Raw genomic sequence first — 16,248 nt, 5'->3', positions numbered from 1 at the left:
TCTACTCATGCTGCTGTCACATGTATAACAGTGCTTCATAATAATGCTGACTTTTTGAGCTGCATCACATCTGAAACTTTTCTCCAAGTAAGATCATCCCAAGTTACTCTACTTACTCTCATCTGTTTGAAAATGTGCCTCAATGCCTTTTTCTGTAGAATTTACTAGAGGCCCATCCCACATCAATTTTCCATCAATCAATTTAAATAAATACAAATGGCCAATGTACTGGCAGTATGGATAATGATCATCATTTCAATGCTAATAGACCCTACTAAGACTTCCCCATCGTGTTACTATTTAAAATTTAATAATGACTCAGATCACTACAGACAAGTCAGACATGGCACCTGTGGCAAATCTGCCTTTGAATGCTATATAAGAGGGCTATGCATTCACTTTGTCATATTCGGGTCAGCATGTACTTTGGAAAGCAGACAGAATTCAGTTTTTAACTACTCTGTTAAAAGTATTAGTGAACAATACACTGCCCCAACGGTTTGCTGTCACTGTAGCAAAAACCCAGTGACAACTTAAGTATGTTCTGTATGTGAAAACCTTTGGCTTTGTAAGATTTCCTGAGTGGGATGGGACATCAACTTGGCCTTCCAAAGGTTGATCATCTATGTAATGTGTCATGGACTCTACAAAGCAATCCATAATCAGTGCATATATATTTCAAGAAAAGAGCCATTAGCATACAGCAGAGTTCCTGGATTACGGTTCTCAAGCAGGGGCTTTGATGAGCTTTTAGCCTATAAAGGAGGAGGTTTCCCAGAGGATTAGAAGCATATTCTGACACCAGTTACCAGGTCTTTTGTTTCACTTTAGAGCATGGCTGCATAAAAGAGGCTGAATAAGAATGGGCTTATTATGAAACTCAGTTTCACTTCACTGGTGACAGGGAATGTGTCAGATGTCTCAGGCGGGTGCCAACATCTCTAACATAACCAACTATCCGGAATAACTGTAGGACTTGGGGGACCATCTCTAGGAACTCAATGTATTTAGCAGCCCTAGACTCTTGCTCACTTGTTAGCAAATGGTAACTTTTTTTTTTTTTTTTAATTTTTTTTTGAGACGGAGTCTCGCTCTGTTGCCCAGGCTGGAGTGCAGAGCATATGGTAACTTTATAATAAGGTTACCATTTGTACCTCTGTAGGCTAAGAGTCCACACCACATTACATAGATGATAAACCTTACAAAGTCAAAACAAGCAATTCAAAGGTGTTATATTTTCTCCAATACATCTTTTCTCAATCGAGCCTGCAGTAGAGATCACGTCTTTTTTTTGCCACACTGATGTCCAGAGCTTATCTGTGATTGCAGGAAGGTCAAAATTGCTAAAACTGCTTGGGAGCCAACTCAGAAAGACTGCCAGCAATGGACAGCTGTAAAATGTGACAGCAATTTCCCCAGCAATTTCCATTATTTTCTGAAGAGGGTAATGAAGATGTTCTATTAAACCATCAGACCAAATTAGGTTTTTGTGTTTTGTGTTTTAACAAATATGTATTGTTTATCTACCCTTTCTTGGACACTGTAGGGATATAAAGACATAATAATCCCTGCTCTCAAGGAACTTCAAGTCTGCTGGGAAAGAACACAAACCAAGTAACACCAGAAAGATGCTGCTTCTTTTCAGTTCTATACAAGTACCTAGAGTGCTATTCAAGCACCAAAAATGCTTCCAGTCCTCTAGAAAATTCCAGGCTACCAGCCTTTCTAACTATACATTCTCCCACTTATGGCCTAAATTCTCTAGGGCCATCACTTTCTCTATAATTAGTTATAAAACATTATATCTGCCTCTCTAGCAATTTATTTTAATTAATTAATTAATTAATTAATTTTTTTGAGACTGAGTCTCGCTCAGTCTCCCAGGCTGGAACACAGTGGCGCCATCTTGGCTTACAGCAACCCCTGCCTCCTGGGTTCAAGCAATTCTTCTGCCTCAGCCTCCTGAGTAGCTGGGACTACAGGCACGGGCCACCGCGCCTGGCTGAATTTTTGTATTTTTAATAAAGATGGGGTTTCACCATGTTAGCCAGGATGGTCTCAGTCTCCCAACCTCGTGATCCCCCCCGCCTCTTCCTCCCAAAGTGCTGGGATTACAGGCGTGAGCCACGGTGCCCGGCCTCTCTAGCAATTTTTACTCTTTTCGTCTCTATATTTGCTTCTTCCTCTCAGCCTACAAAACATACACCGAAGTTCTTATACTTTAGAGCCCCAAGAGAAAATCTCCTTGATCTCCCTCTAGGGACTTTTGCAACCTTGTGGCTTTCCTCCTATTCCTTTCTCCAAGTCCTCTTCATTTCCCATCCTCCATCCATAGACATCCCTCAGAGCACAATTCTTTCCTCCTCCCATCTCGGCAATCTTGTGCACTTTACCATCACTCAAACTTTCAAATCTAATGTGGACTACTAAAACCAGTTCCAGCCTCAGTTCCACTGTCAGGCCACCTCAGATTCAATGTGCGCAAAGCTAAACACACGGAAGACTCATAATGCCTACAGCTCACTTTCAAATGGCTCCACAAAATTAACATTATAGAGATAAGAGAGAGACAGAGCAAATATGGTGAAATTTTGCTGAGGAATCAGGGTGAAGGGTGAGAGTTTGCTGTACCATTCTTTTAACTTTTCCTGTAGCTGTGAAAATGGTCAAACTAAAGCAGCTGGGAAAAACATGTAGGGTCAGAATCAAAGACAGAAATCATTGTCCTTGCCTTTTAGGAAGTTTATTTAATTTATCTAATCTAATCTAATCTAAAAGTAAGCCATGTAGATCTGGGAGTTCAATAACTGATTTAATAATAAACTCAAATATATAATCAAACTGCAAATATTTACTGAAGACCTACTAAGTGGCAGCAACATGCTAAGCATTGTATATGATCAACAAAGCAAATAACAAAACCTTTTTTTAACCCTGCGGACAGGGTCTATACATCTCTGCCTCCCTCAAGCCAGTTCATCCTCCTGCCTTATTTATTTCTGTTAATGCACCACCAACTTTCCCAACACCCAGAAGAACCTGACTCCTTTTCAAGTCCTCCATATCGAAATCAGTGGCTAAGTCCTATGGATTCTACTGTCTTCTACCTCTCCTTCCTCTCCACTTTGATGGCCACCACTTATACCCCAGACCATCTTGACCTTCCACCTGAACTACTGCAGCAATCTCGAAGTCTCTTGGTTCCTACTGAGCTCCACTCAATCCTTGCTCTGTCTCTACCCAGATAGCCAACTCTATCTGAATGACAGCCCCTACTCAAAAGGGTTTTAATGATTCTCCAGCATTTACAAAATAAAATTTAAAACCTTTGCCTGACACTGAAGAACACAAGCTTTATCTATTACTATTTATTCTCCCATTAATGTTTCTTACTCTCCAGACACAGCTTTTACTCACTTCTGCCCAATAGTGTCCTTTTTCTGTCTTCCCTCTGCTGTCCTGGCTTACACTGTTTCCTCCATCAGGAATACCCCTTATTCTTCCCCACCCCATTTCTCACCTCCTCCATGAAGCCTTCCCAGATCACTAAGTTCTCCAGCCACAATCCCTCAAACTCAAGTCAAAGTAATCTCTCACTCCTCTGAAACTTTATAACATGATATCTGCATTTTATTATTTGCCAAATAATATTTATATTTCCAAGTACCATTCAAAATCTGAGTGTGCATGTCTTATCATCCTGACTAGATTATGAACTCCTTGAAGGTAGTGCCTTTTCTTTTTTCTTTTATTTTTTGAGACAGGGTCTCACTCTGTCGCTCAGGCCGGAGTGCAGTGGTGTGATCTCGGCTCACTGCAACCTCCGCCTCCGGGGCTCAAGTGATTCTCCCGCCTCAGCCTCGAGAGTAGCTGGGATTACGGGCGCGCATCACCACGCCCGGCTAATTTTTGTATTTTTGGGAGAGACGAGGTTTCACCACGTTGGCCAGGCTGGTCTCAAACTCCTAACCTCAGGTGATCCACCCACCTCGGCCTCCCAAAGTGCTGGGATTACAGGCGTGAGCCACCATGCCCAGCTTGTGCCTTTTCATTTATAACAGGCCCTCAAAGTTTGTGACAGAAATTTAACATCCGTGTTCTTAACAAGAATCCCCAAAAACTGTGAGTGCTGCCTTCTAAGCTATAAGCATTTTTCTCAAAATACTGATTAATATTTTAACAGTGGTATAGCTGTTTATTGTGATAAAATATATATAACATGAAATTTGCCATTTAACCATTTCAAGTGTACAATTTAGTGTCATTAATTACATTCACAATATTGTGCAACCATCACCATTATTTCCAAAATTTTTACCACCTCAGAAAGAAACTCTGTATTCATTAAGAAATAACTCCCCTGGCCGGGCGCGGTGGCTCACGCCTGTAATCCCAGCACTTTGGAAGGCTGAGGCGGGCGGATCACAAGGTCAGGAAATCGAGACCACGGTGAAACCCCGTCTCTACTAAAAATACAAAAAATTAGCCGGGCGCGGTGGCAGGCGCCTGTAGTCCCAGCTACTCAGGAGGCTGAGGCGGGAGAATGGCGTGAACTTGGGAGACGGAGCTTGCAGTGAGCAGAGGTCGTGCCACTGCACTCCAGCCTGGGCGACAGAGTGAGACCCCGTCTTAAAAAAAAAAAAAAGGTTATACTAAGTGAAATAAACTAGACCCACAAATAGTGTATGATTCCACTTATATGAAATACCTAGAATAGGCAAACTCGTAAGGACAGACAGTAGATTAGAGGTTTTCAGGGACTGAGGGGAGGGGAGAATGGGGAGTTATTTCTTTTTTTTTTTTTTTTTTTGAGACGGAGTCTTGCTCTGTCCCCCTGGCTGGAGTGCAGTGGCGCCATCTCGGCTCACTGCAAGCTCCGCCTCCCGGGATCACGCCATTCTCCTGCCTCAGCTTGCTGAGTAGCTGGGACTACAGGCGCCCGCCACCGCGCCCGGCTAATTTTTTGTATTTTTAGTAGAGACGGGGTTTCACCGTGGTCTCGATTTCCTGACCTTGTGATCCGCCCACCTCAGCCTCCCAAGGTGCGGGATTACAGGCGTGAGCCACCGCGCCCGGCCAGGGGAGTTATTTCTTAACGAATACAGAGTTTCTTTAAGAGACGGGCTTTCACCGTGTTCGCCAGGATGGTCTGGATCTCCTGACCTTGTGATCTGCCCGCCTCAGGCAGGCCACCTGAGGTGGTTTACAGGCGTGAGCCACCACACCCGGCCCACTTAGTATAACATTTTTAAGGTTCATCCATGTTGTATCCATGCATCAGAACTTCATTCCTTTTTATAAACGAATATTCCATTTTATGTATTACCACATTTTGTTTACCCACTCATCTATTGACAGACACTTGGGTTTTTTCCACTTTTTGCCTACTATGAATAATGCTATGAATACTGACATACAAGTTTGAGCCTCTGTTTTTAATTATTCAGGGTACATAGCTAGGCGTAAAATTATTGGGTCATACGGTAATTCTGTTTAGCTTTCTGAGGAATAACAATAGTATAGTTTTACAATCCAGATACAGTCTTTTGGTAAACACAACCACCACAAGACTTCCTACTCATTTGAAAGGCAATTCATTTCCAGATAGGTTTCTTTCCTCTCTAATAGGAAAGGACCCTGGTGTTGATCTAATTCCCAACAGCCTGACCCTAGTATGGGTGCTATTTTGATTGTGCTGAAACCCCAGTCTCCTGGTTGTCACAATTTTTCAACACTGCCTCTACATGCATAAAGGTATACACAGTGCAATGATGAAACTAAACATCATTCAGATGTTTAAGTCACACTTCTATCCTTAACGCATTTAGTAACATCAGATAAATGAAAGATACTAAAAGGAAGAATACTTTTCAGCACATAAGATACAGGGTTTTGTCAAGGATGACTTCTGCTGAACCTATTTCTTATACCCAAACAACCATTTAAAACATGATGAACCTGGACGAGGTATGTAACACTCCACCGTTGCAAGAAAAGGATCTTTTTCATTCTGAACCATGATGAGCAGCCTGGGACTTCTGAACTGACATCTCATTACTATTACCACCAATTCAAGGAGGTAGTGGAATGTCAGAAAAACACAATATAAATTCACAGAAACTAGGTGGAGGTATACAAAGTGCTAACTTGGAGCATCTGGGTGCAATGAGCAGGATCAGAAGAAGTCATCAGGACTATCTTTTGCTTTTTACTCCGCAAACCTCTGTATTTGAATTTTTCAAAAACATGTATTCTTGCATAATACAATGGCTTAAAACTATTTAAAATATAGGCAGTGTTAGAAAAAAAAAAAAGCTATCAAAAGAAGACTAAATGGAAATTCTGTCACATACAGAAAAACTAGTATCAGGGCCAGTCACCATGGCTCATGCCTGTAATCCCAGCACTTTGGAAGGGCAAAGTGGGTGGACCGCTTGAGGCCAGGAGTTTAAGATCAGCCTGGCCAACAGGTGAAACCCGGTCTCTACAAAAAATACAATGAATTAACCAAGCGTAGTGTCGAGCGCCTGTAGTTTCTGCTACTTGGGGGCCTGAGGCAGGAGGATAGCTTGAGCCCATGCTTGAAGTGTTTAATGACTTTTCAGGCATTTTATCCTAAAATAGCACCCCATCCGAATTTTTAGGTTAAGTCACCACTGAGACATTTACTCATGATACAAATGTATTCATTAAATAAAATCTGAAGTTTAAAGGACTTAGGCAAACTATGCCATTTAGTTGTACAGACATACTGTCTACAGACATTCATGTCTACAGGCTAGTTATAACTAGTGAATTTAGCAAAGTTTGAGCCCTGGGTTATAAATATCGGCTGCAAAACTGACTCTAGCGGCCCAGATTTCATCAGCTATCTAAAAGGCATAATTTTACAATCTAAGATCTGGCACACTTTAGGGAATCATTACAAAGTTAACATATTTTTTCCCCTAAAAGAATAGAGCCAAATGATACGGGAATAAAAGCCTAACTAAAATGAAGAGTGAGTTGGGAAACTATTTTGTGTGCGCACGCACACACACACACACAAATAGTTCAGAGATACTAAATTAAGTTCAGAGATACTAAAATTAAGAATTCGATTTCTACGGCAACATAAAGCAGTTTGAAAATACTTACTTAAAATTACTTTCGACCGGGTCATTGAACACAATCTGTACTGTGTTCTAAAAAATATCCACCCAACATAATATACAACATTAAGAATTTAATTTTATGTTTTCACACATTATAATATATTGAGCAACTGCATTTCACATAAGTTTTGATGCTCAGTAACTTCAAATATTTTTGCCAAGTGCTAAAATTAGTGAACACAATCAGTGCACCTTCCTTCAAGAGGAGCAATTCTTCTGATTTGCAATAATCAACTGTTTACTGAGAAGTTACTATGTGCCAAGTGCCATATTTTAATAACATGTTTAAAACTACATACTGAATGCTGACTGACGAAAGGAAGTATAGCAAAGGGTAGAAATATAAGACAGACTAATGAAAACCAATTATGTAACTCATTCAAATCTCATGCTTTCATGCTGAGGGTAATTTTAAACATGTATGCACTTAATATATCGCTTAATTCATAGATTTTCATTGGATGCTGACTTCAAAAAGGATCACCAAGGCCGGGCGTGGTGGCTCACGCCTGTAATCCCAGTACTCTGGGAGGCAGAGGCAGGTGGATGACAAGGTCGGGAGTTCAAGACCAGCCTGGCCAATATGGTGAAACCCCCGTCTCTACCCAAAATACAAAAACTAGCTGGGCATGGTGGCACGTGCCTGTAATCCTAGCTACTCAGGAGGCTGAGGCAGGAGAATTGCTTGAACCGGGACCCGGGAGGTGGAGGTTGCAGTGAGCTGAGATCATGCCACTGCACTCCAGCCTGGGCTACAGAGTGAGACTCTGTCTCAAAAAGAAAAAAAAAAAATAAATAAATAAATAAATAAATAAATAAATAATCTATCTTTATCTCCAATAAAGTACATTAAAATATTAAATAATTAAATCCCAAAAGGTAACAGCACAAAACGTAAAACCAAACTCATTTAAGAGAGCTAAATACTGGGACTACTATATAACATTAAGACAGCACCATTAGTAAGCCAACCAAAAGTAAAAATTTTAATTCACATTACTCAAACGGCCCCAATGGAAAATAAAGTCATCTTTATTGTTAAAAGACAATGTCATAGACATTCTCTTGCAAAATGAAGATGCCTCGTATTTTCTCTGAAATCAGAGATTTTTCTAAAAATTTAGTATTTTGAGCTTTGTCTCCCTAACACCAATCACCCAACGGGCACCCAGTTTGGAGCATCCCCTGACCACAGGTAATGCCCAAACATTTCACTTAAAGAGGTAATTGGGAGGGTTTCCCAAAGATAAAAAAGTTCCACATGCCTCAGGAGCATAAATTTCTCACACATAAACTCAGTTAAAATGATGTGAAACTTAAGTGTACTTATGCTGTTTTTTAAAATGATTAATCCCATGAAAATCTTCAAATGGTTTATAATTTTAGATTTGATTGTGCTTATTCAGAAGAAAGCCATTATATGTTTTAATCAATGTTATCAATAACACACATATAGGAGACCACAATACCGCAGGAGCAATAACTAGACAGCACAGATCTACCTTGGGGAATGTACACGGATTCCACACAAACAACCAAGGGAAGCTACAGGCTTCCATTTGAACCACCACCATCAAAACAATGAGTTAGGCCTACGTCTTATTGTTTCTCCACTTCTCAACCATCTTGAGAGATTATTGGCCATGAAAGAATTCCCCAGAATGATTAAGTGCTTCAATTATAAACTATAGTTTAAGACCATATCAAACTCAAAACGACTTTCCTTACAAAACAGGACAAAGTTTCACCGAAAAGCATCCCACACCTAATCACCATTAAGAACGAATGTAACCAAAATGGCAATCGTTTTGTATTTAATCCACTAATTAGTTTACAAAGTTCACTGTTAATAAACAAAATATTTCATTTAGCTTTTCAACCTATTCCCACACACTCATCTTAAAAATTGTGTACAGCCACTGAACACTTTGTTGTCAGTAAGTTCTACTCCTACCAATAAGTTTAGAGTATTTCTGAAATCTCACATTCCTTTCCAACGCCGATCCTGAGAACTAGGTTAAATGTTATACTTAATTTTTAAAGTATAGGAGTTATAGGACCTCCATTAAATGAATGACTCTATTCTAATACATAGTTGTAAGTCACCCCTCACTTCACTGTTGATCTAGTAAAGTCATCAAGTCTTCCAGCTTGACTCAACAGTAGCAAAATGGCTTCTCTAAATAAAGTTGCAATCAACAAACCCTTAGAAAGCTGGTTTCAATTTGTTTTGAAACTGAAACACACGTATGTACATAGTCGGAATAAAGCAAGTGAAAAAAACACCCCCATGAAAGAGTTTAAACTCACAATGTAAAAGAAAACCTTTATCAAAGCTAGAAATTGTTTTCTGAATTGCTCTGTCAAAAGTCTAATAAAAAATCTATATGCTACGGAGTGTTTGAAGATCCAGTATTTAACTCTACGTTCTCTTAGCTTAGCACAGATTGAGTAAGAGATTACTATAGCAAAGCAGTTTTCCAAACCAAAATGTCCTTCGCATCTAAAAGGTTTTGCATCATCCTTAATGGCATACCAAAGACCCATGATTAGGCAAGGATACACCTTTAAATTTACTTTAGTTTTGTTTCATATATGTAAAACTCCATTCCAAATAAATCCATTACTTCTCAACAGTACTGAGCTTGTCAGAGGCTCATCAAAACATTATACTCAGATTAATAAATTTCAGCTGTTACGTGATGTTAGTGCCATAACAAGCATTAGCCAAAGAATAAAAGAAAAAGTATATAATAAAAAGAAAAACCCAAGACAATGGTTATAAGAATTTAAAAATGAAAAAAATCTGAAAAGCAACTCACCTGCAGTTAGGTGGAGGATCTAAAGTGATGTCCGCCAGCTCCTTCTGAATTCTGGAGTGGGGGAAATGAGAAAGACAAACACAAGAAACATTAAGGCGTGGAAGCCTCCCACCTGTAACGTGCAGGTCTGCAGAGAAACCTAAGCGCGATCACTGGATTCTACTGGGCAAAGAGGAAACTACACATCAAGAGCTTCAGGTCCCTAGTTTAGGAAAAAACTTTTCACGGAGGCAGTGAGGCGGCCTGGACTCATCTACGAAGTTTGACTTCCAACCTTGCCTCGCAAACCAGGGCAGTTCTATTCCTCGGTGTTTTCCATTTAGGACCTAATTTTAAAGTTTCTCACTTGCGGACCGGTTTCCTCAGTCCCTCCCCTGCACCTCCTCTCCCCAGGCCGGAGAGATCACAGCCATCGGTCCGTGGGAAGGACGCCAGCCTCCAGCCTTCCTTGCCCCTTGGGGCCCTTTCACCCCTCAGATGCCCCCATGCCCACCCCGGCAGGGCGCCCCCCACAGGTCAAAGGTCCGAAGCCTCGCCCGACACCAGACCCGCCCGGAGTCCTCAGTGACGACGCCAACATGGCCGCTCCCCACGAGGCCCCTCGGGCCCGAGTGACCTGCCAGCCGTCGCGGGGTGCCCGGGAGGCCCAGACGGCAGGTCGCTCCCTAGCGGTGGGCTGCCACCGCCCGGCCACCCCGCCCCCACCCCGCGCGCGCCCCCGACGGCTCGCGCCTCGCCGGTGAAGTTGCGGGCGGGGGAGGGGAACAGGGTGCCCGCACGGGGGCTGTTCCACGCCGCCCCAGCTCACCTCTCCCGGCGCCCAGAACCTCGGCCCGAGGCCGCGCGCGAAAGCAGGGCGCGAACACCCCCACCTGCCCCTCGGGCACCACCGACCCCCAGTGGCCGGCCCGCGGCCGCACAGGTGCACCGGACCCTGCCTCCGCCCCGCACGCTCGCCCGGACTCTCGGCCCACCTCCCCGGACCTGCTTTTCCCAGGGCGTCCTCTAACTTCCCGGGGTCTGCCCACTTCCTTTTCCATGGTCCGCTCTCTAGCTCACACTGGGCACAGACCGGGGACCTGCAGTTTTCTCCCTCCGCACCAACCCTCGACTTCACAAAGGGCCCCATCCCCCACTCGTAGGCCGAAGCCACCAGGCAGTTCACACCAAGCCCTGGCCTTTGTCTTTTGCTTACCTAGGCACTTAGAGCATCAATTAATACGACAAAGTTTGGGGACTCTAAGCTTCTTCACCTTCTAAACGGTGCCTAATTTTATAACCTTTCCTCCTCCTATCATATAAAGCTCAGTGGGGCTATGTTACAACTTAAAAATCTCACCGAGGCAGCACTGTAGTTAAAAAAATTTTAAACACACACACATACACAGAGCAATCTAATTCACAAAGGATGCGTTTCCCTTTCCAAAGGTTTTCTGCGGGTAGGAGGACGGGCTAGCTATATGTAATGAGGAATAGGTTTTAAGGACGACGACTGGGGGAGGTTCTATAAACTTTCCTACTGGAGGACATTTCCTGTCCCTACAAATCTGTCAACTTTAGAAAGGGGTTTGTTTACAATCTCAATTGACACGTATTTGTGTCCCGCTAAATTCTACTGCTACCAAAAAGCGTTTCATTTCTGAGACATTCATACTCCTGCTGTTTGACTCATGACTGTACATTAGACTCAAAGTTTGGAACATTGGTTTCCTGATTCTTTACCTGCATCTTTTCGAATAACTGTATTTTAAAACCTTCACACGTAGGCAAAAATTTCCTCCCCGGAGCACAACGCATATAAAAATACATATTGACTTGTCTTCCTTGCCAACCCAACTCCCACTATAAAATAGTCACGAAAAAGGTAGTTGTTTCTTTAATACCTAAGAAGTGTTAATACCAAAAAGCTGTATCAACTTCATCTTGACAGACAGCATTTGCAGTTCCAAAAAACTGGCAAGAGATTTGCAGGACTAACTCATACCTATTTCCAGAGAGTCATTCTTGTTCAGACCACTTGCAATGGGGGGCTTTCCTCTACCCACGATTTAGAAACCACTTTCCAACATGCAGTTAGCAGCCTGTTAGTCTGCCAATTCAGGCTTCTTTTTCATTCCTTCTCCTGGTGAATGTGCCCCTTCCAATTCTATGGGCAACACCTACCTTTCAAATCAATATACTTCACAGAACAGCCTCTATAGGGTCCCACTAACATCAATTTTCCCCATTCTCTTTCCTGGATACACTGTCCCTCTCCTTTTTTTTTTTTTTTTTTTTTTTTTTACCTTTTGCTATTAACCTTAGGTCTGCTTTAACACTAATAGCTACTCTTTCAGCAAGATTATCAAGGAGCTAAATTCATTGCAAAAACAAAACAAAAGCACTGATGTTAATTTATAGGTAAAATTACTATTTGTAGCTTCCCACCTTTCATTTTTCTACACCTACCATCTCTTTTCCAGAACTTCCAGATAAATTTTTAACTTGTTTAAAATAAAAGGACAAAGTACGTCTAGTGAAAAAAATCCCCCTCTCTGTAATTCACTCACAATAAAAGCAGAGTATTTTCTAGTTGATAACTGGGTCTTTACCCCCAAATATATTCATGTACACCAGGGATATCCAGCAAAATATAAAAATGCAAATTACCAAAAGCAAGTATCCTGGCTTGAGCACGTGAGGCCAAAAAGTGAATGAGGATCAAAGAGCCTAGAGGATTGAGGTGGGGGGCAGTGTTAAGGAAGGGCCTGTCCCAAGTGGGCAGAGTAGATGCCAGGTTCCAGGAAAACCACACAGGGCTAATCAGTGAGGGTCAGTTAGGCCTCCTGAGAAGCTGTACAATCAAACCAAACCTATAAAAATGAGAACAATCTTGCAGAGGCACCTTGCCACTTAAGACCTCCACACTATTTTTAAAAAGTCACTCATTCATCAGCTCATGGTTAGGTCACCAAAACACTGCCAAGTTTTCAAATTACAAGTCAGGCAAAATGACAGAACAAACTCTCAAACCCTGACTTTCAGGCTCACTACTCAGTGGAGAGATCTAAAGTCTCATGTTCCACTTTATTTAAAAAATTTTTAAGACGGGTATCCCTATCTAACCCATCATTTGGACTTCTTACTATCTTCCTGGTTTGCCACCTTTTTAACAACTGCCTAACTCTGATAGCAGAAGGATTTATGAAAGGGTGTCTCAGGGCTCCTAGGAATCCACTAAAGATTATTTTAAGGGTCATGGCGATCAGAGGATATTACTGAAGGATGGCAGGAGTAACAAGTAGCTACCTCCAGAGCCTTAAGAGGAAAAGAATAAAGAAAAAGAGAGACTGCTTAAATTGAAAAAATAAAGCAACGTAACATTTTCACAGCATGAGGACAGCAAATAGCATGAAAAAAAGACAAGTTTCCCTGAAATTTGGTAAACTGAAGTTTTTAAAGAGAACAAAAGAGAACCACAAAAATAACCTAGAATAACTATTTTATAATCACTTACTGATTCATTCATTTGCCTCAACTCTCAGAAAAATCTCTTTAAATTCCACCATAAAACATGTCTTCACCTACTCAATTTTGTACCTGCTAATACGAGTTTCTTATTCCTTATGCAATTTGTGAAGAAAGCTCTATTTAGAAAAGATCATCCATGCAACAGGTGAGGAGAAGGTAAAATGGTCACAGAATTCATTTTCATGTGTCTGGGCTGGTATTAGTAATTAAGAAATGGGATGATGGCCTTGGGGAAGGTCACAGATCGACCATTAGTAGGACAAGAAATCTGAAATCAGATTTGGGGGTCACTAATAAAAGTAATGAAGATTCTTACAAACTTCAGCAAGAAATGCGAGAGGCAAGCCACAACAGCTGCATGTGAGCAATGATTTAAAAAAAAAAAACAAGCAGCAATAGAGAAAATAATTAGGGCTTCCAAGGCCCTTCTTTCATTTTTAAGAACACATAAACCATGAGGAGCGTTTAAGCTATCCTCATTGGGAGGCAGACCAAATGCAGCAAGAGGCAGTTCGGAAAATAGGAAGCCTATGGAAAAAAAAAAAAGAGTACGGTACCTCTTGGCGCTGGTGGAGAGGAGTTTGGAGTTTTTGCTCATGCTGACTTTACTCTCCTTCTTCTTGGGGGTGTTTGTTTCTTTCTCGGTTTGCTGGTTGGAAGACGAAGATGAGGAGGAGCTGGTGCTGGCCCTCGAATCGTCATCCGACATAGCGAACCCCCCACCCCACCCCGCAAACAGCCCCTGCAGGGGGAGGGAAACAAAACAGAAACACACAAACCATGCAGCCAGTGTAAATAAGGAACTCGGGTGCTGTCAGGAGGGCATTGACCAGGGGCGCACGCGGCCGCCCACCGCCCTCCACTCGCTTTTCAAAGTCTGCAGGCCCATTAAGGCTTTTGCAAATCGGACGCGGCTTGTTTATTTTTGGCCCCAAGTGGGGAACGCTGTGGGAAAACGGTCTGGAGCTAGGAGAGCGGCCCCTCCCTCGCCCCCCGGGGCTCTCCGCTGGGCAGGGAGGGAGTAGCCCGGGAGGCGAAGGAGGGCAGGGCGGGGGCGCGGGGCGCCACGGCGGGGCAGGGAGGGAAGGTCCCGGCAGCCGGCCGGCCTCGGGGCTGTTTTTGTCCGCTTTCCGGGGGTCGTGGGGTGGGGGGCCGGTGGCCCGGGTGAGAGACTGTGGGGCCACGAGAGGAGTTTGGCGAGGTCGGGAAGAGAGGAGGGGCGGGAAGGAGTAAGAGAGGAAGCCGAAACAGGGGGACGGAGGCGGGGAGCGGGTGCCCGGGTGGGGGAAGGGAGAGGCCGGCGGGGGGCAGGGGCGACGAGGCCCGAGGCCCCCCCGCGCCGCGCCCCGACGCCCCTCCCGGCCTGCCTGCCTCTGGGCCGCCCCGCTCACGGCTGCGCGGCCGGGAGGGGGCCCGGAGCACACGCCCGATCGCCACTCCTGGAGGGGGATAGGGGCTGCGGCGGGGAGTGGGGGGGGGTCGGCCTCCGCAGCGAAGAAATAACAATGAGCCCTTCCGCCCCGGAGGGGTTAATCCCCGTGAGCCCCCGCCCCTGGGGAAAACGGGGCTCCCCCCCAACTCCCCCCCACCCCCGCTCCCGGCCCCCTCGGTGGCCAGTGGGGGGCTCTTGAGGCAGCGCTGACAGTTCGAGCCACAATGACCCCCGCCCCCGATGCGGGCGGCCCCCGCACCCCAAGCGGCCCGGGGTCCCTGCCCATCCCCCGCGGGCGGGCCCCGGACCCCTGGGGCTCCCCAGCCCCTCTCCGCTCCCCTCTCCGGCCCCGTGCCCGGCGGCCCGGCGGCCCCGGCGGCGCGAGTCGGGGGAGGCGGCGAGGGGTGTCCCCGAGGCCCGGCGGCGCGGCCGGGGGGCGGCGGGCCGCTGGGGGGATCCCCGTACCTCTCTTTGTGTCTGGCTCCTCCGTGCCGCCGCGGCGGCTGCTGCTGCGGCTGCGGCTGGGCCTGGCCACTCGTGTCTCTCTCGCTGGGAGAGAAGCGGAAGTGCAGCAACAGCAACTATTAAACAGGCAATGGCTTCCCCCAGCCACACACGCTCGCACACACACCACTCCTCCGCCACCGCCGCCTCCTCCTCCTCCTCCTCCTCCTCCTCCTCGCCCTCACCCCTCCCCCACCCGGCCCGGTCCCACCCACCCTCGCTCCCCTCCCCCTGCAACACCTCCTGGGGGTGCGCGAGGAAGACCCAGGAGACCCCAGGAAACCGTGCCCCCCCCCACACCCCCACCCCAGCGCCTCCTCCAGACGCCCGGGAAGGGGGCGAGGGGTGTGAATTTTCTCTTAAGTGGTTTGGGAACCTGGATTCTGGGCGGGAGAGGGGAAGCCAATGGAGATGGGGTCGCTGGGAGTGATTGGAACTGGATGGAATAGGGGGGTCACGAGAGAAAGTTCTTTCCAGTGACGGCTTTTGGAAAGGAGAGGGGTAGGGAGGTAGCAAATTGGTGAAAAAGATGGTAATCTGGTGGTGGCAAAGACTTTAGAGAATGCAGCGGGAACTCCACCTAAAAAGCGATTAAAGAGAATAAAAAAATCACACAACAGGGGTTTTCTTTGGACTGACACTTGCTTCTCCTTCTAGCAATTTACCTGCTAGGAGCAGAGGTCAGTTTAGGCACGCCTGTGAGAAAATCCCAAACCAGGAATTTTCTGCTCAGGTCACGCGAGGCACGTGCAGTTTTACAATATTAGATTCTTCCAGTCACTTTTTATAGAAAGTGATGTGGTTTTATAAGAGTGATACAAAGGTT

The 16,248-nt window shown here is 44.9% G+C and overlaps 1 protein-coding gene across 6 annotated transcripts in view; it reads right to left on the bottom strand.

The window, feature by feature from the left end:
• Positions 1-15,578, bottom strand: part of UBE2E1 (ubiquitin conjugating enzyme E2 E1) — an 84,604-nt gene extending 69,026 nt beyond the window's left edge. For 2 of the 6 annotated variants that reach the window (XM_025375750.1, XM_025375751.1), the window contains exons 1-3: positions 15,384-15,578; positions 14,044-14,228; positions 9,977-10,027 (exon numbers count right to left, since the gene is read on the bottom strand). In XM_025375750.1, coding sequence (XP_025231535.1) covers positions 9,977-10,027; positions 14,044-14,195 — 203 coding nt within the window. In that variant the 5' untranslated portion in view covers positions 14,196-14,228; positions 15,384-15,578. Of the gene's footprint in view, positions 1-9,976; positions 10,028-10,960; positions 11,049-14,043; positions 14,229-15,383 lie in introns of those variants that run through there. The other 4 variants (XM_025375754.1, XM_025375755.1, XM_025375753.1 and 1 more) reach the window with 3 other exon arrangements.
• Between the last annotated feature and the right edge of the window lie 670 nt (positions 15,579-16,248).

The sequence above is a fragment of the Theropithecus gelada genome, chromosome 2 (assembly GCF_003255815.1).
Source record: "Theropithecus gelada isolate Dixy chromosome 2, Tgel_1.0, whole genome shotgun sequence".
NCBI lineage: Eukaryota > Metazoa > Chordata > Mammalia > Primates > Cercopithecidae > Theropithecus > Theropithecus gelada.
Note: the sequence above shows the minus strand (reverse complement) of the source record. Positions and strands in the feature narration are given on the sequence as shown.